Source organism: Sciurus vulgaris (genome assembly GCF_902686455.1).
Source record: "Sciurus vulgaris genome assembly, chromosome: 11".
Taxonomy (NCBI): domain Eukaryota; kingdom Metazoa; phylum Chordata; class Mammalia; order Rodentia; family Sciuridae; genus Sciurus; species Sciurus vulgaris.
Window position 1 is genome coordinate 17,635,248 of NC_136472.1, and position 22,806 is coordinate 17,658,053.

The following is a 22,806-nucleotide window of genomic DNA, read 5'->3' on the forward strand; positions in this document are numbered from 1 at the left end:
ATTTATAATCGCCTTCCATTAATTTCACTGACACTTTTTAGAAATGAGTGGAATAATTTTGTTCATGTTTGGTTCTGGCCACTCACTGAGGTCCAATAAGATATGCAAGGGAGAAAGAACACTGAGCACCAACCAATCCTCCTGGCTCACACCTTCCCTTTCTATAAGTAGGAGTCATAGAAATAGTTTTGACATGTGTAAATACAAAAATTCTTTGTTATCAATTGAAAACAGACGTCAACAAATGTACTTAAAGTGGATAAGGCAACATGAAAGAAAAAAACTACCAATAGATTTCCTAATATAATAAAAGCTTGATTTGAATGGGTATTCGAAAAAAGATTGTGCCATTACAAATATAAATTAACCTTGTACCAACTCAGAAATGCTTTAAAAATTAACTATTGTAAAGAAACATATCATTTTCAGCACTTCTCCTTGGTTCTTCATGTTTTCTTATTAAGGTACTTATTTTCACAAACAAAAGTGAAAAATGGAGTTTGTCAAAAATCTCTCTTCATTTTTCATCTGTTTTCCCAAGCAACTATCACAGGAACATCCTGATTGGTTTACCTTTATTTAATTACTAAGTGACCACATTCCAGATTTTCATGGCCTTGGAGATGAACCTGCAATTTAAACATTTGTAAACTTGACCTTCCCTGACTCTAAATGTGACCATACCCACATCTTTCATCATCTCCTCAGAGCATGACTAGGTGGAAATTCATGCACAATTAAGTAGCATTTTCAAATTCCAGAAGGAGTATCAAGAACAATTTCCAAAATTTAGTAACCATCTCATAAAATGTAGAAATATAAAATACTTTCGTTATGTTTAAATGGTTGATGTGCATTTTGTTATTTCAAAATGATTTTCCTGCCTAAAGGAATGTCACCTCTGTACAACTTCATTTTATCTCAATTTTTCCCTGTTAAGGAAAAAACTGTACTTTTCCAGAAGGCTTTTATATTTTGAACCCTTGAAGTCCTGAATGCAATAACACCTATAAAACATGTAAATCTGGGCTTGTCTTGTATAAGAACTTACAAATTTACCACCACTCTGATCAAGGCTGAGAATGGAGATACACTGGAAGAATTCCAGAATTCCAGGTGTTTCACAGAGCTCCTTGTGTAGATCACACTGGGTCTGGGTTTTGTTAGGTCCCCCTGCAGGGAGTGATTCTCTTTGTCTCCTGAATGAATATGGGGAACACTAAAGATTCTAGACTGACTTTTTAAAAATTGTGTGGCATGAGTAAAATATTTTACCTGTGTGACCCGTGAGATAGTATGTAAGAATTTTCACTGATAGGAGGCGGCATGAAAGAATGAACAAGAGCAGATAGAAGTGGAAGTTTTTCAAAAGCCTCTCAGAGTCCTGAGAGTCTACCACATTTGTAAAGGTGAGTAGCTAAAGAAGAAGGCTGCGATTTAACAGCCTATGGAGGAGCTTGAGCAAATTGTGACATTGGTCTGAGGTAGGGGTGATGGGTGGGTGATTTACAATACAGTCACAATGAGGCAACAACAACATGTACTGTTTCTCTGAGTCAATTTGTACTGACAGAAGGAGAAATAACCCAGCTTTCATCTCTCCAGATTGTTTTCACTGGATCTCTCCCATTATGCAAAAATCACTGTATCTAAAAGAATAGTCAGAGTGACAATCCTTGGTCCTTGTTTCTGTCTTTCTCAGAAGTGTCTTCTGTCCCTGGTCCTTACATGCTTTCTCTGAGCATCTCCAGTTCCTTCTTTTCCTATGTGGTCCTTAGCAATCCCAGGGTGCTCTCTGGGGCTCTTTCTTCATGTTCGTCTTCCTCCATTCTGAGCTTGCTTGGGTGCATGAGCACCAGGTAACTGGATGGAGTGAGTTCCCTTTAATTCTGCATCAGTGGTGGAAACGTCTTTCCAAGTCACCATGCAGAGGAGACTCAAGGGGTTTTACAGAGATTCAAAGGTACCTTTTGTCATTCACAGTGTATTTCATTCCTTCTTTCCCATAACTTGAATACAAATCCTTTAGGATTCCAATTAAAAGCAACTTTAATGACTCAAACATTCTAGAAACCACCTCTGAATCCTTGCCCTTGCAGCAATTCTGCATGATTAAACTCCCTTTTTCCCCAGGTTAAGTGCTCCCCCAAGAGACTCTTGACACTGAGTGTATGTATACAGACATGGGAGCACACTAGTGACTCTCTTCCAAATTCTCTGTTATAGTTTCCGATTAGAACAGCACCTCAGCTTCAACTTATCTATAGGCATTCCTGTTCTAATCGTAAAGACAATAGAGGACCTCAGTACATTTAAAAAAGACAAGTGTGACAACATTAGATAAAATGTTTGGAGAATTATCAGAACAGTATCATGGAGAATGGATTATAAACAGGATAAATCAGTGACCACACTAATAATTCATGCATAAAGGATTAGGTGATTCAATACTTAGGGATGCTGGCAGGAAAAATGGGTCAACTAAATAAATCATAAAAGAGTGATTATTCTACAAAGCGAGACATTGCCTCTGCAAGTTTGAGCAGTCCAAGTCTGAAGAAATTGCAGTTTAGTGCTCAGGGACAAAGGTCACAGCAAAAACAGACAAACAAAAACATGCCCAAGGACAATCCAGCTTGTGCACACTTGTGGACTTCCTCCTTCTTCCACTTCTGGTTCCATCTGGTCCCCCACCCTATTGGATGTTTGCCCCACATTCAGAGCAGGCCTTCCTTACTCAGTTTGATGGCTGACTTGCCCAGCATCTCTGAAAACACTCTCACAGATACACTCAGAAATGTGCTTTCCTAATTTCCTAGACATCTCTTAATCCAAACTAGTTGACAATCAAGATTAACCATCACAATCCCAGGAGATCTATAATATGTAGGGAAATGACTGCAAGCCATTCAAGTAAAGGCTTAGAAGAAAATGTATGCATTTACTTTGACTAAGTTTGATGCCCTTTCTCCAAGGACCCAAGCCTCCCTTACAACATGTGAGGTAGCTCATCAAAGGTTGGAGAATCTTACAAGAGTTTCCATTTCCCTCCTAGGACCAATTGTTCCAGTTCATTCCCAAACATCCAATCTCACAGCCATTTCATACTAAGATATGATAAGTACTAAAGAAAGGATTTCTTTGAAATGTCTTCACAACCTTCTCACTGCATTTTCTGAAAATGGTGAATGTTCACAAAGAGAATTAGTATTTCTCACTACTGGAAACCAAAACAGAACATTTAACATTGTGACTACATTCATGGTAAGAAAAAAGCAGACACTAAATGCTGTTATAAAAAAAGTAACAATCAGGAACCACCAAGAAAATAAACATTTCTTATTAAAATCTTAATGCATTCTAAAGTAGCAGAATGAAGTACAATGAAAAACAATAATAAAAATAGCATAGAAACATTTAGATTTCTTTCAGTTTTATATTTGGGTAAATGTTGAGATTGTTTATTGATGTGCTATCATTACAAATAAGAGTGGGGTTCATTATGCCTTGTTCCTGTAAGTACAAACCATTATTTGTTCAATCTCATGCATTCCCCAGTGATTTTCTGTCCTTGCTCCTTCACTGTTGGAGGATTTTAACCAGTTTGAATTTGATATTATTTAAATATATATATATATATATGATGGGGAAAACCAACAGTAGTGACTTACACTGACTTATACTAACTAGTCAGAAGCTCTCTGCATTTCTTGAAATTACATTTTCTACCCTTGTTCAGAGCTTCTTTTTCTAAGTTGTAATTCATATTTTTTATGATATCACAGACATATTGATAGTTCATTCCCACTTGACTCCCTTATTTATTAAGATATGATTCTGCAGGTTAACCCACTCTGCAAGATTTTCTTTGGGGGAAAACACATATTTGGGAAGTATATCACTTAAATGCCTTATTATTTCATTGTTTTGTTTCTATCTAATCGTGCAAAGTGAAATGTTGAGAAAAGCTCCAAGCAAATAAGTTTATCTTTAAATACAAAAACACAAACTTTAATAATTTTGAATCAAAACCAGTTTTTAGATTGAATATGAAGCTTTCACCTTAGCTAGGAGGATAATGTGTTAGCTGATTGGAATATGTTTACAGGTTACCATGGTCTCCTGGGTCTGATAAATTCAGACTCCAACACTTCAAGTATGTCTGTGCAGATGTGTAAATGGATTTTACAGAAGTCAGAAGGTATGCGTGACTGCTGTGTCCTGTGTGGGTAACCAAGGGTGGATTTTTGCCATTTTTTTCCTGGAAGAAAAAAACACACTTTCCCATGTTCACTTATGAGACTGACATTGAATCAATGTTAAGTAGATCAAATGTCCTCTCTAAGAAAAACTGCTTCGGCATCAATATTCGGTATCTTGGTATTCATGAAATGAAAAATAAATTAGTAATTGTATAAGCCTGAAATCCTTTCACTTTATAAATGTGGTAGTCAGCTTCCATCACTATAATAAGTTCCTGATATAATAAATTTATAACAAACAAAGGTTCATTTTGACTCATAGTTTTGGATATTTTGGTCCCTGGTTGATTGGTCCTGTCACTTTGGGCCTGTGGTAACATCATGCAGAAACACCTGCTGGAGCAGAACTATCCATCTCGTGGCCAGAAAGCGAAAGAGAAAAGGGAAGAAACAGCATTCCTGATAATAAAGAGTATTTTGACCAATATTTCACACTTATAAATTATCATGTTTAATTGGACTACAGAAACTCATACAAACATGTCTACAAAACAGTACTTTGTGAACTGCAATAAAGGCATCGAATGAGCTTCATGCATGTGGTCTTAGGGACAGAATTGCCTTCCTGAAGGCCTCTTTGACATCTTTGTTTCTGAAGCTGTAGATGACAGGGTTCAGCAGAGGGTTGATGATGGTGTAAGCAGGGCAGCCACTTTGTCTCTCTCCAGGGAGTAGCTGGAACTGGGCCTTGCGTATTCGGAGAGCAAGGAGCCATAGAAGAGCATGACTGAGACCAGGTGGGAAGCACAGGTGGAGAATGCCTTGCGCCTTCCCGAGGCTGAGCGGATCCTCAGGATGGCCAGGAGGATGTTGAGGTAGGAGATGAGGATGGCGAGCAAGCAGGAGAGGACAGTGAAGCCCACAATAGTGGAAAGAATTATCACGTAGACCTGAGTATCCGTGCAGGACATTTTCACCAACGGCAGCACATCACATAAAAAGTGGTCGATGACATTTCTACCACAGAAACTCAGGCGGAAGGTGTTAGCGGTATGGGCTATGGCATTCAGAAAGCCTCCTGCGTAGGAGCCAGCAACAAGCCCAGTGCAAACAGAAGCAGACATGGTGCCTGAATAAAGCAATGGCTTACAAATAGCTGCATGGCGGTCGTAGGACATGGCTGCTAAGAGGTAGCACTCAGTGTAGGCCACAGTAGCGGAGAAGAAAAACTGAGCCCCACATCCAGCCAAGGAAATGTGCTTATCTTCTGAGACACACAGAGCCAAAGTTTAGGGGTATATACAGAAGTGTACCAGAAATCCAAAAAAGAGACTGCCAATCAAATAGTACATAGGTGTATGAAGGCGGGAATCAATCTTGATTAAAATAACCAGGGTTATGTTCCCTGACAAGGTTAGCAAATAGATCATCAGAAATATTCCAAAGAGAATCGACTGCAACCGGGGATCTGCAGAGATGCCCAACAAGATGAATTCAGTCAGGACAGTACGATTTCCTATTTCCATGGCCACAAAGGGGAAAGTCTGTATATCATAATGAGGGGAAAATAACTTAGTGATCATGACTATTAAGAGAAATAAACAGTGTATCAATTAAGTCCTGAACTCTTAGAATGCCTGTGTTGTTTTACTGCTTATGATCTGGAATTATAGGACTTCATTTGTGACTTAAGAGCATGTGGGTTTGAGTCAGAATCTGATTTTCTCCCATTCTGTATCCTCCTTCTTCATGTTACTTATTGTTTCCTTTGCTGAGAAGAAGCTTTTAGTTTGAATCCATCCCATTTATGGATTGTTGCTTTTATTTTTGTGCTTTAGGAATCTTGTTAAGAGGTCAGATCCTAAGCTGACATGATGAAGATTTGGGCCTACTATTTTCTTCTATTAGGCACAGAGTCTCTGTTCTAGTGCCTAATCCACTTTGATTTAAGTTTTGATTTGATCCATTTTGAGCTTAATTTTATTTTGCCACCTATGGATTTCCAGTTTTCCAAATACCATTTGTTAAAGAAGCTATCATTTCTTCAGTGAATATTTATGGTGCCTTTTTCTAGTATGAGAGGACTGTATTTTTGTGGGTTTACTCTGTGTCCTCTATTCTGTACCTTTGGTCTCTAGCAGTTAGAGAAATGAAAATCAAAACTACTCTAAGATTTCATCTCACTCTGGTCAGAATGGCAGTTATCAACAATACAAACAATAATAAATGTTGGCGAGAACGTGGGGAAAATGTACAGTCATGCATTGCTGGTGGGACTGCTAGTTGTTGAGACAACTATAGAAAGCAGTATAGGTACTCCTCAGGAAACTTGGAATGGAATCACTATCTGACCTAGCTATGGCACTTCTTGTTTTATACCCAAAGGATTTGAAATCAGCATAGTACAGTGATGCAGTCATATCAATGTTTACAGCAGCTCAATTCCAAGAGCCAAACTACAGAACCAAACTACATGCCCTTCAACAATTGAATGGATAAGAAAATGTGGTATACATGACAATAGTGTATTATTCAGCCGTAAAGAAGAATAAATTATGGCATTTGCAAGTAAATGAATGGAGCTGGAGAATATCATGCTAAGCAAAATAAATTGATCCCCCAAAACCAAAGGCCAAATGTTTCCTTTGCAATGTGAATGCTAATTCATGATAAGGTTAGGGAGATAGATGTCCTTGGGGTTAGATAGAGGCAGTGAAGGGAGGGGAGGGGATATAAGACTAGGAAGGAAAGTAGATGAGTCAGACATTATTACCCTATGTGCATATATGATTACACGATCAGCATGATTCTTAGCTGTGTAAAACCCAAAGAATGAGAAGTTGTATTCCATTTATGTATGATGTGTCAAATGCTTTCTACTCTTTGTACAAGTACTTAGAACAAATTTAAAAATCTTAAAAAAAAAAAAAAAGACTTGCTTACGCTGTATCTCAATGTTAGAAATGTTTATTTCCCTTGGAGCTATGCAGAGCAAGGATTGCACCCACAAGACCTCAGTATCACTGCACTTTCTGCGTGGGCAAGAGAAAAGAGATCCTGTCAGAGGGATGCTGGCTGCGAAATAATAATGAAGAGATTTATTTAACTGAAAAACCAAAGGAGTTAGAATCATCTACGAATAGTGGGTGACAGGTTGAGCCATTCAGTGAAGCCTGGCTCTAACAACTGAAGAAGCCTGTGCTTGCTTTAGTTTTAGCAGTGCAGATAAAAAGGGGACCTGTAGGAGCTTCGGTAAAAACCATAATTTGGTTTTTTGAGATTGGCTTATCTCACTTAGCATGGTATTTTCCAATTTCATCCATTTGCCTGCAAAAGCCATAATTTTAATGATATTGCTGATAATCAGATGATGACACATAATGGGAGCTGGTAGGGGGGCAAGAATGGAGGAAGGAAGGACTGTATAGAGAGAAAAGAGGAGTGGGAGGGGTGGGAGGAAGGAAAAAATAACAGAATGAATCAAACAACATTACCATATGTAAATTTATGATTACACAAAAGGTATGTCTTTACTCCATGTACAAACAGAGACACAACATGTATCCCATTCTTTACAAAAAAACAAAACAAAACAGGATTTGGGATGGAGGTAAGCAAGCCTTCTGGCTCTCGTGGGTCACATCCAGGCCTGCATGCAAACTCCAGTGGTGAACCAACAGCAGGGTAACCACATGCTTTAGGCAATCTGGAGCAATTTTCCATAATTGTCCTTCCTGAGAGCCAGATTTGCCTCTTAGTTCAACCAAGCTTGGTGTTACTGCAGGCTGTGAGTGGCACCTAGCACCTCAACATTCCCTTATACCATTCCTGTGAGGAAGTGAGGTCATGGTATTGTTGCCTTCCATGTGTGGCTGATGCTAGTCAAAGAGGTCATAATTTAATTGATGATATTGTAGTAAAATGAAGACTCCTGCATTTCTTTATTGTTACATAATGGATATGTTCTCATTAGCAAATGCAGCACACACCTTTGGTCCTACCGGTGAGGTTCCAGAAACTGCAAACTTCTCTTTTTCCACTTTCTTTCAATTATTACCTTTTTTTGCATTCAGATAGATTTCCATAAATAAACACACATTTTCATTCATCATCTTTTTAGAGACTTTGTGTAATAAGGGTACTTTTCATTTATTTAGTTGCAAGTGATTCAATCTCAACTCTCATTTTCTCCTCTCAGGTGAGATGCCTTGTAGTCTTGGAGAGAGGCGATCACACAGGGCCTGAATTCATCCTGCTGGGCTTTCATGATGGATCTTGTGAGCAGCTGGTCCTCTTTGTGGTGTGCCTTGCCACGTACATTTTGACTGTGACAAGAAATACCCTGTAGTGGTGCTAATCTATAATGACTCCAGGCTCCACATACTGATTTTACTGGAAGTCTATCTCTTCCAGATCTCTCATTATCCTCTGTCTACACTCCAAAGATCCCAGTGACCTGCATCTCTGAAGACAAACGCCTCTCATTTGCTTGTGCCAGGCTCAGTTTTTCTCCAGTAGGCTGGCCTACAGTGAGTGACTGCTGGCTTCCATAGCTCATGGCTGCTATGTGGACATCTCAAAGCTATGGCTTTATTCTCAGGTCTTGTCTATAAAGCTGTGTGCACTGTTTTATAGCTGCCTCATATCTTAACTTTACCAATGCTTTCATCATCAGCAAAGACACTTTTACCTTGAACTTCTGTAGTGACAATGCCACTGCTGAATTTCCCACCCTGGCGAAGCTGGCCTGTGGCAGTAAGGGTGACTTTCAGGCTGGGTTGTTCCTTCTCCTGGCCTCCATGGCGTGACCCCTAGTATATTCATCCTGCCTTCCTATCTCCTCTTCGTCATTACCACCACCTGAGCATCTGCCCACTCAGAGGCTCCTCTAGGCCTTCTCCACTTGCTCTCTCCCACCTGATCTCAGTGACCTTATACTACAGCTTCGTTTGCCACATCTACACTCACCCCCCATCTAGCTAGACTTTGCATATGGACAAAATTGTTTCTGAATTTTACACTGTGTGTTTCCCATGTAAATCCCTGAAGAAGAAGAATGTGAAAGAAAAGGATGAGATATATGAAATATTGGATCTTATTATTTTACTTGAGACTTAAAGCAGTCAATCAATCAATCAAATAATCAAAAATAACTCTGAGCCCCCCAATATTTTTCTACCTTTATTAAGTGACAGAAGAGCCCACCTGGATTGACATAAAATATTTGTTTGAAGGATACACATACAGTATTCTCTATAAAGTTAATTCCTAGAATTAAGTATAAATATATTCAACTAATTGCTAGTATTTGGCTATGATGAATAATTAGATAACATTTGTTACTTTCCACTCTGTTAACATAATATCTTAAGCATTTTTATATGTACATACTACCCCAGAAGCATTATGGCACAGATGCCCACTCACTAAATAACTCCTTGCAAAGTGGACTGAGTAGGCATGATCCTCCCAATCTATATTTCTTTTATATATTTCTCCATGGAAGAATAAAGAGGTAAAAATGATGATTTTTGTTAGACATGGCATAACTCCAAGGAAGGATCGTTATCTTATAGTGGCAAACTTACAAGGACTTCTACACTCAAGTCATGACATTCCAAGCATGAAAACACATTGTTATAATAAAAAACAATCATGGTGCATGCAGTAAAAGAACTTGGACAGGAAAAGTCTATGAATATATGTTCATGGGAAGATACAATTTTTATAGAGAGTGCACACAGTGATAAAATGTAAGGGGAAATATGAATGTTTCAATTCATTTTGTTTCATAGTGTAAAATAAGAGAATATTAATCAACACATGTCTGTAAAGTATAAATATGTTCCTGTTTATATCCATTTTAGCAGTAGGGAATGAAGTTTTCAGAAATGGGAACTTGTTCAAGTAAGTATTATCACGGTAAGTAATGCTATACCTAGAGCATGCAGGAGCTCCACACAGAGCAGGAAATCCTGATCCACACTGGATGTCATGCGTGTTAATGGGACTTGGAATAAAGGTGCATCAGTACTTGTAACACACAGTAACCAGTAGAAATAGGGTCCAATGATGAAATTCCAAGATTCTTGATTGAGACTGTGTCCCCAAAAAGAAAGGAGTTATGTGAACTCTCCCTTTTTGTGTGTGTAAGCTATTTTGAACTATAAGAAAACTGCTACATAAAACATTTCTAAGTAGTGTTAATATGTCCAAATGATGTGTACATACATGCATATATGTACATACACACATTTATACAACCCTATAAAGATCTCTACCTTCATCCCTTTGTGAGAAGTAACTAACATCTATACCTCAAGTAAGAATCAGTACATACATAGATGCTGATCCTGGGCTGGCATAAGGGCAGATAAGTTTATTTTATATCTGTGAAAGTTTTCTAAACTCCAGATTTGTGTTTAAATAATATTACCAAGACCCTAGGAATAACATGATGTGCAACTAAGATAAACATTGGAAGATCAAAAATCAATAAGAATGAATATGATTAAAATGATAAAATTTAATTAAACATGTTTATTGATGTTTTAGAGCCTGTTTTTTTAAAACATTTTCATATATTTGGTAGCATGCGTTTCACTTAAAACTGTTATTTTCACTCAATAGCTGTAAATTCTAACCTCCAGGCTGTAAACTGCTCATATGAAATATAATTGATAATCCCTGAATGCAATGGTCTTGGAACATATGGAACAAAATATCAACTGAAACACCTTTCATGTGATCAATATGAAACATTACTTTCTGCACAAAAGCTTCAGTTGGAGGAAAATGATCATTGGTCCAGAACTAGTGGGATGCTTGTTAATTAATGGTTTGATTTGTTCCACTCAATGGTGTTATTTCCCCCTATTTGGCTTACATTATGTGGTCAAAGGAGAGAGAGTACTGTGGAGTACTCACTTTCTGTGGAGAGATATACTCTCTTAAATTGATGCAAGATCCCCAAAATACATGATTCATTATTTATTTCAATTAAATCTAAATAACTCTTAACACTTTTGACAGTTATTATGTCAATGTTGGAGGTAAAAAGCTTACACAAATATATTCTAGTATTCAATGAGGTCATCTGGAGGAAATTTGGAAGGGACAACTTAAAAATATTTGTCATGTCTTAATTTTCCAGCAATCTCACCATTTCATATCATTTGCTTATCAATAATGTCTGCTCACTAGGTTAAAATTCAGACTGTATATAAGAAAACCATTCAATTCTTTTTTCCTCTTTCCAAAACCTCCCATAGAAAATCAAGAGGATGAATTTTATGCAAAATGTGATATGCAAGACCAGAGCAGGTTTACACCATTATAGACTTAGAATGTACATCACAAGAAAGTAATGATAAACATGAAAGATGGGTTTGTTTAATATGTTACTGTTACAAGTATAAGTTGTCAAATTTGAAGGAAATATAGAAATCTGCATAAATGTGTTTACAAGTCTAGTGCTGCAGTGGCACATGCCTGCCATATCAGTTACTTGGAAGATTGATGAAAGATGATCACAAGTGCAGGGTCATCCTGGGAACTTACTGAGGAGAACCTATCTCAAAAAAAAAAAAGAAAATAAAAAGGGAGAGAGCCTATTGAGGTAGCTCATGGTAGAGCACTTGCCTGTCATTTATGAATGAGTCCTTGGATTTGATACCCAGTACTGAAGACAAAACAAAACAACCAACCAAGCAAAAAATGTCCTCAGTCAATAAATTATAAACTAAAATAAAAATCAAAACATAACCTTCATGCTTGTGATCGAAAGGACAGTACTGCTTTCTTGAAGGCCTCTTTGACGTCTTTATTTCTCAGCTGTAGATGAGAGGTTGAGCAGTGGTTGATGATGGTATAGAACAGGGCAGCCACTTTGTCTGTCTCCTGGGAGTAGCTGGAAGTGGGCCTTGAATATACAAGAGCAAGGACCATAGAAGAGCATGACCGAGACCAGGTGGGAAGCACAGGTGGAGAATGCTTTAAATCTTCCTGAGGCTGAGCGGATCCTCAGGATGGCCAGGAGGATGTTGAAGTAGGAAACGAGAATGGCAAGAAGGCAGGAGAGGACAGTGAAGCCCACCATACTGGAAAGGATTATCACAGCTGATCGAGTATCTGAACAGGAATTTTTATCAAAGGTAGAACATCACAGAAAATGTGATCAATGACATTTTGCCACAGAAACTCAACCGGAAAGTATTGGCAGTATGGGCTGCAGCATTTAAAACTCCGCCTATGTAGGAGCCAGCAACAAGACCCATGCAAGAGAAGAGGACATGATACCTGAATAAAGCATGGATTGCAGATTGCTACGTGGCGGTCATAGGCCATGCTGCTAGGAGGTAGCATTCAGTGTAGGCTGCAAAACAGGAAAAGAAAAACTGAGCCCCCACATCCAGCCAAGGAAATGCGCCTATCATCTGAGATACAGTTGGCCAAGAGTTTAGGGGTATACACAAAGGTATACCAGAAATCCAAAAGAGATAGACTGCCAATGAAAAAGTACATAGGTGTATGCAGCTTGGAATCAATCCTGATTAAGATAACCAGGCTCATGTTCCCTGACAGGGTTAGCAAATAGAGCATCAGAAATATTGCAAATAGAATCAGCTGCCACCGGGGGTCTGCTGAGATGCCCACCAAGATGAATTCAGTCAGGAGGGTGCGATTTCCCACTTCCATGTCCACAAGAGGGAGAACCTGAATATCAGAATAGGGGGAAAAACAACTTAATGGTGTTTTCTATTAAAAGAAGTAAACAGTAAGCCATTAAGTAGACATGGATTTGGTATATGATTTCAGTCTTTGACCTTGGAAAACTACTGGAATTAGAGGTAGACCCTTTTTTTAAAAGCAGTGCTTCCATTTATTACCTGTTTAATGCAGGGATATTCCCTTATCAAACATGAGAGAAGAAATAAGCTCACGATGATGACTAATAGTTTCCTGGCAAGCTGTCTGAGTGTGCAAAGATTCACATGAGAACACCCAGCTGAATATTTGGTACATAGTGTGTATTCAGCAAATTTCAGCATCTGTTCATAACTTAACAAAAAGGTGTTATATACCAAGTAGTGCAAAGGCATTTACAGGACTACTGAGGTATTGCACTATTCCTGCTGGTACAGTGCAATTAGAAGTTCATATTAGGCACTCTGTGCCAGTTACCACTCAGGTTCTACGCTTAGCGGGGTTAATTCTCCTTAACTTTATAAGGAAGGTGGTTTTGTGATGATCTTGTTACAGATGAAGAAACTGAAGCACAAAATATTTAAGTGACAAGTCCAAGGTCACAGAGCTGATGAACAGCACAGTTCAAACTTACCCAGAATTTTCTTAACGAGAAATGTGCCTAACATTAAACCATTTACCACTCAGAATTGTATGACTCTTTTTTCCTCTTTTCTCCTACCCAAGGCAATGCTATAGATCTCTTAAATATGAATTTCTTTACTTATCAAAAAAGTTTAGAAAGATATTTTACTTAGGAGAGCTTTGTTTCCAATTTTTCCAGGTGATATGAAACTACATAAAACATTTTATAAATTTATAAAAACATGTAAGACACTCTGTATAGAGTTAGGAAAGAATGTAAAAATATTATCCTAGAGGAGAGGAATTAAGGTCAGTAGTCTAAAACTCTCGCTAAAAGGAAAATTCTGTTTATATACATTTTTATTTTCAAAGCCCTATGGAAGTCCACAGATGAGATATTTTTAAAATATATTTGGTAATGAATGTTTCATATCTTCATTTTTATGCCAAACAATTAGGTCTTAGAGTGGATAAAAATAAAATTAGATGAAAACTTGAGAACACTTCATTAATAGACTTGATATCTTATTCATGGCTTTGACTTCTGTATGCATGATAAAAAAAATCACATTATATTTTAGTAAAAAATTTCTTACATTTAAAACAGAAAGAAAAGTTACCCTCAATGCCTGCAACCCCTGTAAAATAACCTATGAACCTATGTGTTACTGTGCAAAACAAAAATCAGAATTCTTAATGATTTCCAGAATGAATTCTGTTTTTTTTTTTTTTTTCCCACTTCTTGAGTTTTGCATCACCTGGTGTATCATTCTCATCAATAGGTTGATGTGGGCAGATCCATGGAGATTACAAACCTAGGTCTCAAGAGGTTACCATGTGAACAATCCAGGGTTAGCTCTCTAGGTAAAAAGACATCTGTCTTTTTTTGTTTTACCCAAGTTACATGAAGTTGGCCCATAGAAGTGGGAGTGGGGCCGTTCTATATGATCCAGCACCCATTTGAGCTAAGAGCTCACCACCGCCATGAGGAAGCTCAGCTGAGGACAAACGGTCTGGTGTAGTCAGAATCTAATAAATAAAATTCTATCTGGGTTTCACTTCTGATTCTAATACATGGTAACGTTATAATATTTAGAAATTCTTCAAATGTTCTCAACCTACCATCTTCACCTCTAAAAATGTTAGGCATTTATAAATTGTATAGATAAAATGCATAGAGGCTTGAAAGAAAAGATACAATGGTCACTCTTTTTATTCCAAGGGAAAGGATAATAATTGAATAATTTATGCAAGTTAATTTTCTGGGGAAAGGAAACAAGGCTCCCACAAAGATGCAATATAATCCAGATTTTGGTGTTATTCAGAGTTCTGCTGAATTGCACAAGTTCATTAATTTTGTTTTCCACTTCATGTAATTTTTTCACATAGTTTGCCTACTTTTCCTGTGACGAGGACATTTAAAATCCATGTTAGCGTATTACAAGTATGCAATACAGCTTTAGTAATTACAGCCAGTATGCTGTGCATTTCATCCCCAGTATTAATTAATTTATTAAATTATAGCTGAAAGGCTGTGATCTTTGACCATCATATCACCTTGGTACTTCCCAGCGTCTGGCAGTATTTCTGTCTCTATGATTCCCCAGTTAAGTGGGATTAAACTTGCTTTTCTCAGTAAGACCTATTTCACTTAGATAATATTCTACCTGTTCATCTTTGTCACAATGACATGTTCAATGGAAATGGAACAAAAAATTCCCGTGGTTCATGTAGAACCATAAAAGATCTCATGCAGCTAACACAACTTAAGAAAGCAGTAAACTGGAGTTATCATACTTCCTGATTTCAAACCCTTCCAAAACTGTCGGCCTTAAAACTGTGTATGACTGGCATAAAAGCAGATCCATCAAGAGACCAGAAACGCACCTAATCTTTGACGAGGTGACCAAGAATACACAGTATAGAAAGAAGAGTTTCCTTGATGTGTAGATAAGTATAATCGCTTCAAAATAATGAAATTGGACCCATATTTCTTACCACCTGAAATAGATTGAGAACATAAACGTAAGGACCTAAACTATGGCCACTTAGAATAAACATAGGCAGGGAGGTCCTTGATAGTTGTCCTTGATATTGTCTTTGGATATGATCCTAGAGGCATAGAAAATAGGTGCAAAAGTGAACATAAGGGACTGCATCACACATTTTTGTAATATGACAAAGGAGTGACCTCTGAGAAGTACAAAGTCCGTGGACTGGAGACAGTTTATGTAGAGTGCTAACATTCTATATCAAGAGCTGATTAGCATGTCTAAATGTAATTTGGATGTAGTTCTAATGTTAATTACATGGGTAATTTTAGAAGAGTTGATCTTCCTTCAAGGAACACATATAAATATTTTGATGCTTTTGGAAGCACAAACTTTCTATAATCCCAGTTAGTTAACATCTGTTAGGCTCTCTAACAAAAGAATAGACAGCCTCATGTTGCAATATTGCACGGAAGAGCAGACTAAGAAAATTTATATGCACATATATCTTCACATACATGGAATAATATCATCATTTGGTTGAAATGATGAGAGTATAGAGATGACTGCACTTTCTCTTTGAGATTTTATTCTCATTCTTTTTGACCTAAAATAATAAACTTTAAGCTTGTGCACATTCTCTAACAACTGTATTCCCTAAGTTCTTTGCCTGCAAATAATAAAAGGATCTGAAGGTTTTGGAATTATGCATTTCTTTGAGGATATGATAAGAACAATTAATTCTCCATAGACACATAAACACACATATATGACATACATATATGTATGTATATACACAATACAAAAATATTCACAAACTCACAACTATTTTTTTGTGGATTTTCTGCACATGATTCTCAGGTTAAAAATTCTAGTATTCAAAGATGGCTATGTTTATGTACAGTGCTAACATTCTATAATAAGAGTTGATTAATTTAACATGTTTAAAGCTGAATTCCCAATCTTCACTTCCCCAGAAAAGATTGGTTCATTTCCTGAATCAATTATTGACATTTCAGTGTTCCAGATTGCCAAACACCAAATCAAGACTGTACCTATTCCCTTTGTCTCCTATCAGTTCTGCAATATCCCAGCAAATACCTCTGTCCCTACCTTTGAGTCCTATCCTGATTTTTGCTCTTCTAATCACCTACACTGCTACCACCTAGGTCTAAACTAACATGATCTTTATCAAGGAGTATTGCAGTAGCTTCTAACTGGTCTACACCTGTTTTCCGATAGTCTATATCATGGAGCATCCAGTATGATACTTAAAAGTACAAGGGATGCAGCAGGTGACATCACTGTTGGGTTTAAACACTGTGAAACTCCCAATTTTTTGCAAATCAAATTTTGAAAATTTTGCAAATCAAAATTGCAAATCAAAATTTTGCAAATCAAAATTTGAAAATCAAATTTTTTGCAATGGCCATGAAATCATTCATGGCTTTCCTCCACAAGTTACAATATCCTAACACTTACTCCTCTTTTGCTCTGTTCCAACCTTGATGACTGTCTCAAAATTCCACCAACATGACAACTCTGCTCTTGTATCAAAGATTACTGACTATCTGTTTTTGCCTGAAACATCCAGGTACAGGCATGGTCCACTCCCTGATTTTCAAATGTCATTTTCTGGCCAAAGACCCATTCTAATAACTATTTTATGTACCTTGCTCACTTTCAACCAACTATCCCCATCTTGTTTTCTCTGTTCATATTTCTCTATAGCTGCCACCCCACTAGCCATCTCCTACATCTTAACTGAACTGATTTTTCTCTGACCACAATGTAATATCCTGAAGTCAAACAGAGTTCAATTTTGTTTTCTGCTATAACCCAGCATATAGAACTGTTCTAAGTGAGTAAGAGACCCTTAATAAACTCTTCTACACTGAGCAAATGGGAGAATTTTACTTATATCTTGAAGTTATTTTCTAACAAATTGTCTACTTTGAACCTAACTCAAAACATTCAGGTTATAAATCTACCAGTCAGTAGACTTTTCCAGTACAGTGTACTCTGAATAAAGGAAAGAGAAGATGCATTCTCAAGACCTCAAATCCATATAGGACTTGAAAGAATTTGCCAATTGATATGGGAATGTGAAATGATAGGCATAAGATATGTCAGAGCTTTTCATGTTAAAGCCTCCTACACATAATGGCCCATTGAGATGCACCTTACCACGCAGCAATTCTCTCAGGAGCACTCAAAATCCTTTGGAAATAATGTGACCTCTGGAACCTGAAAGTAAGAAATGAGAAATGAAACTTCATAAACTAGAAATCTGGAAGACAGAGCAGAACATCAACAAAGCCAAAAGTAGGGCAGGTTTTATATCTTCAAGATTTCTTCACTGCCTAAGTGAAGATGCATGGTCTAACCAAACCACCCAGATTGAATTTTAAATTTAGATGAGGACAGGATAGCACTGGATGGAATCTGTGTGTGTGTGGTGTGTGTGTGTGTGTGTGTGTGTGTGTGAAAGCAATGATCCATTTAGAACCAAGCCAGACTGCTTTCTTTCTAATGGCAGCTGAAGGCACAGAGGCCTCACTACTTCTGAACCTCACCCAAGTTGCTTACCTTTGATCAAAAAGGTGAGTTCCTGAAAGTGACACTCTTTTGCATGTTCTCTGGTGGCTGGGCATGGCTTTGTTGGACCCTATACATGTCTTTCCTCAACAGCTTTTGAGAGTCTTCCCATATAGTAGTACGAAATGTGTACCCCAGTCTCCAAAGACTCAATTAGAGTCAGCCTGGAATTTGATGACGACATTTTAATTAGGGTCTGAGGAAATAGGTAACATTCTATTAAAAGTTGACACAATTGATCTAAATCACAAAATTGTACAATTATACTCATTAGACTTACCTTGAATTTATTCTATGGTATATGATTTTTTCCTTGTCATGCGATCATCTCCCCCTTTAGGCTACAATGCCTTGTCTCATCCATGAGGAAACTCCTGACCATACTTGGAATTCTGGGCTAAATTATTCCTCCTCAAATTCATATTGAAATTCTCATGTCTAGGTCCTCAGAATGTGATGGTATTTGGAGACACTTTTTTTTTTTTTTAAAAAGGACTTTTAGTGCATTCGTGTTATACTTAATATCGGATTTATTTTGACATACTTATACAAGTTTACAATATAATTTGCCCAAAACTTCCCAGTACTTTTCTTTTCCTCCCTCCTCCTTCCCCACATTCCCTTTTCTCTATTCTATAGGTCTTTCTTCTCCTTATATTCAGTTTTTAATTAGAGCATTATAGATATACATAAAGGTGAAATAAAGAGATGTCTAGGTTCAAATAGTTTTTCAATATGAAACATATGCACTATCAAGTGATAATTAAAACGGTACATCTTTAATTAAAAAAAATCCCACTTATGTGAGATGTATATGCACACATATCTCACATAACTGGGATATAACATATACATATATATGTATATCTCCATCTCACACTGACTGAATAGACAACCTAAGGAATGGCAGATACACGTCTGATAAGATGTTAATATCAAAATGTGTAAAGAGGGTTGGGGATATAGCTCAGTTTGTAGAGTGCCTTCCTAGCATGCATAAGGCCCTGGGTTCAATCCCCAGCACCACCAAGAAAAAAAGACAAAACCAAAACAAAATGTGTAACGAATGGAAACAACTCAATAGCATACATACACGGGGAGACACAAAGAAAATTAGCAACAGGAAACAATCATGTGAGTAAAAGGACCTTGTTGTGCTTAAGACGTGGAATGTCCCCCAAAGCTTCACATATTTAATGGCTTGGTCTCAAATGTGTCAATGTTTTGAGGTCAGACATTTAGGAAATACTATGTCACTAGGGCTGTAACCTCATTAGTGGATTAACACATTTTGTGATTTAAAAATCTGAATGTTATTGGGAGGTGAGACGCAGTAAGAGCAAGTAAGTCATTAGGGGTATTCCTTTGGGGATGATATCTTCTCCTTTACCCTTTCTTTCTCCCTTTCTGCTCCCTGGCTGCCATGTTCTTCTGTTATCACGTTCTACTGCACCTCAGGCCCAGAGCAATGGAGCCACCAGACCATGGACCGAAAGGTCTGAACTTGTGAGCCAAAATAAACCTTTCCATCTTCAAGTTGTTTGTGTCAGGTATTTGGTCACAGGAACCAAAATATTACTAACACACACCTAATTGGCTTTTTTTTTTTTTTTTTTCAAAATAAGACAGCAAATGGGCAACACAGGAAAAATGTTTAAATTACTAAAAAATAGGGAAATGCAAATCAATATCACAATCAGGGATCAAAATCAGGCCCTTACCATACACAAAAACAATAATAAGTGTTGGCAAGATTGTGGAGAAAAGGGAAGCCTTTTGTGGTGTTCACAGGAATGTGGAATAGTATAGCCATTATGAAATAAATTACAAATGCTCCTCAAAATATTAAAAATCAAAGAGGTATGATGACACTTCCTGTAATCCCAGTGATTTGGGAGGCTGAGGTGGAAGGATGACAAGTTCAGGGCTAGGGAAACTCAGAAAGAACATGTCTCAAAAAAAAGTTGAAAAGTTCTAGAGGTGTAGTTCAGTGCTTCTGGGTTTAATACCAGGCCATAAATATATAAAAAATAAAATAGAACTACCCTCCAACACTCCCTTCTGGGTAACACACACACACACACACACACAAGTTCACATACACATATATACACATACACACATATGCATACATACGCTGTATATATATTATATAAAGTGCATGTACATGAAATATATATAACTCAGCCTTATAAAAAGTAGATCTTATCATTTGCTGCTACATGATTGTTCTGGAGGTAATATGCTATGTAAACAAGCCAGGTTCAAAAGACAAATACCACATCATATTAAAGACAGGTGAAATACAGGAGTCAATATCATGAAAACAAATTTTATAATGGTAGTCACAGTATTTCATTCAAAGAGTACAAAACTTAAGTTGCACAAGATGAATAAGTTCTCAGAATCTAATGTACAGCAAGCTGACTGTAATTTAATATACTTCATATTTTTGAAATTTACTGGGGGAAAAGATTTTAAAGTTCTCACAATACACACACACACACACACACACACACACACACACATGCATACACACACAAATAGTCCTTGAGGTGAAGGATAATTAAGTAACCTGATAATGGTCCTACCTTCATATGTATATGAATCAAAACATGCTCTTCACCTTAAATGTACATAATTTTTCTTCATGAAATATATTTTTTATTATTATTTTATTTATCTTTTAATTTTTTACGGACTGCATTTTGATTCAATTGTATGCAAATGGGATACATCATTTCATTTCTATGGTTGTACATGATGTAGATTCATACCATTCATGTAATCATACTTGTACATAAGGTAATGATGTCTGTCTCATTCCACCATTTTTTGTATCCCCCCTCCCTCTCATTTCCTTCTACATAATCTAAAGTTCCCCCATTCTTCTTTCACTCCCCACCCACCCAGCTCCATAATATATCATTCTCCACTTTATCAGGGAAAACATTCAGTCTGGTTTTTTTGGTCTTGGCTTATTTCACTTAGCACGGTGTTCTCCAGTTCCATCCATTTATTGCAAATGCCATAATATTATTCTTCTTTATGACTGAATAGTATTCCATTGTGTATATATTCCACAGTTTCTTTATCCATTCATCTGTTAAAGGGCATCCTGGTTGGTTCCACAATCTAGCTATTGTGAACTGAGCAGCTGTAAACATTGTTAAGTTCTTTATAAATTTTGGAGAAATGCTCTATCTGAAGTGTGTGTGGAACAGATTTTCTCCCACTCTGTAGTATCTCTCTTCACATTCTTGATTGTATCCTTTGCTGAGAAAAAGCTTTTTAGTTTGAATCCATCCAATTTATTGATTCTTGCTTTGATTTCTTGTGCTTTGGGAGTCTTGTTGAGGAAGTCTGATTCTAAGCTAACATGATGAAGATCCGGGCCTACTTTGTCTTCTATTAGGTGCAGGGTCTCTGGTCTAATTCCTAAGTCTTTGATCCATTTTGGGTTGAATTAGTGTGAGAGATAGAGGTTTAATTTCATTTTAGTGCATATGGATTTCCAGTTTTACCAGCACCATTTGTTGAATAGGCTATCTTTTCTCCATCATATGTTTTTGGCTCCTTTGTCTAGTATGAGGTGACTGTATTTATGTGGTTTTTGTCTCTGTGTCTTCTATTCTGTACCATTGGTCTGCCTGTCTACTTTGGTGCCAATATCATGCTGTTTTTGTTACTATTGCTCTGTAGTATTGTTTAATGTCTGGTATTGTGATACCACCTGTTTCACTTTTTCTACTCAGGATTGTTTTGGCTATTCGAGGTCTCTTGTTCTTCCAGATGAAGTTCATGATTGATTTCTCTATTTCTATGAGGAATGTCTTTGGGATTTTAATTGGAATTGCACTGACTCTGTGTAGTGCTTTTGGTAGAATGGCCATTTTGACAATGTTAATTCTGCCTATCATAGAACATGGGAAATCTTTCCATCTTCTAAGGTTTTCTTCAATTTCTTTAATGTTTTGTAGATTTCATTGTAGAGGTCTTCACCTCTTTTGTTAGATTAATTCCCAAGTATTTTATTGTTTTTTTAGGCTACTGTGAATGGAGTGGTTTATCTAATTTCTCTTTCAGAGGATTCATCACTTATGAATAGAAATGCATTAGATTTATACATATTGATTTTATATCCTGCTACTTTGCTGAATTCATTTATTAGTTTGAGTACTCCTCAAAGTATTCCAAGAAATAGAAAAGGAGAGTCCCTTCCAAATTCATTCTATGAGGCTAGTATCATTCTGATACCAAAATCAGACAAAGACACCAAGGAAAGAAAACTTTAGACCAATATCCCTTATGAACATAGATGCAAAAATCCTTAACAAAATATTGGCAAATCACATACAAAAATACATTGAAAACATAGTGCACCATGATTAAGTGGGGTTTATCCCAGGGATGTAGGTTGGTTCAACATCCGGAAATCAATAAATGTAATTCATCATATCAATAGACTTAAAGTTAAGAATCACACGATTATTTCAATAGATGCTGAGAAAGTGTTTGATAAAATACAGCACCCCTTCATGCTTAAAACACAGAAAAAATAGGAATAGAAGGAACATACCTCAACATTGTAAAGGCCTTCTATGCTAATCCCACAGCCAACATTATTCTTAATGGAGAAAAACTGAAAGCATTCCCTCTAAAACCTGGAACAAAACAGGGATGCC

The 22,806-nt window shown here is 37.0% G+C and overlaps 1 protein-coding gene across 1 annotated transcript; it reads right to left on the reverse strand.

Moving 5' to 3' along the window:
• Nucleotides 1-4,876: 4,876 nt before the first annotated feature.
• On the reverse strand, nt 4,877-17,742 carry LOC306639196 (olfactory receptor 9G4-like; the record flags this gene model as incomplete). Its single annotated transcript, XM_079102595.1, has 3 exons — nt 17,711-17,742; nt 12,600-12,917; nt 4,877-5,431 (listed from the first exon to the last, which is right to left on the reverse strand). The coding sequence occupies exons 2-3, from the start codon at nt 12,897-12,899 to the stop codon at nt 4,877-4,879; spliced, it is 855 nt and encodes a 284-aa protein (XP_078958721.1). The 5' UTR covers nt 12,900-12,917; nt 17,711-17,742.
• Between the last annotated feature and the right edge of the window lie 5,064 nt (nt 17,743-22,806).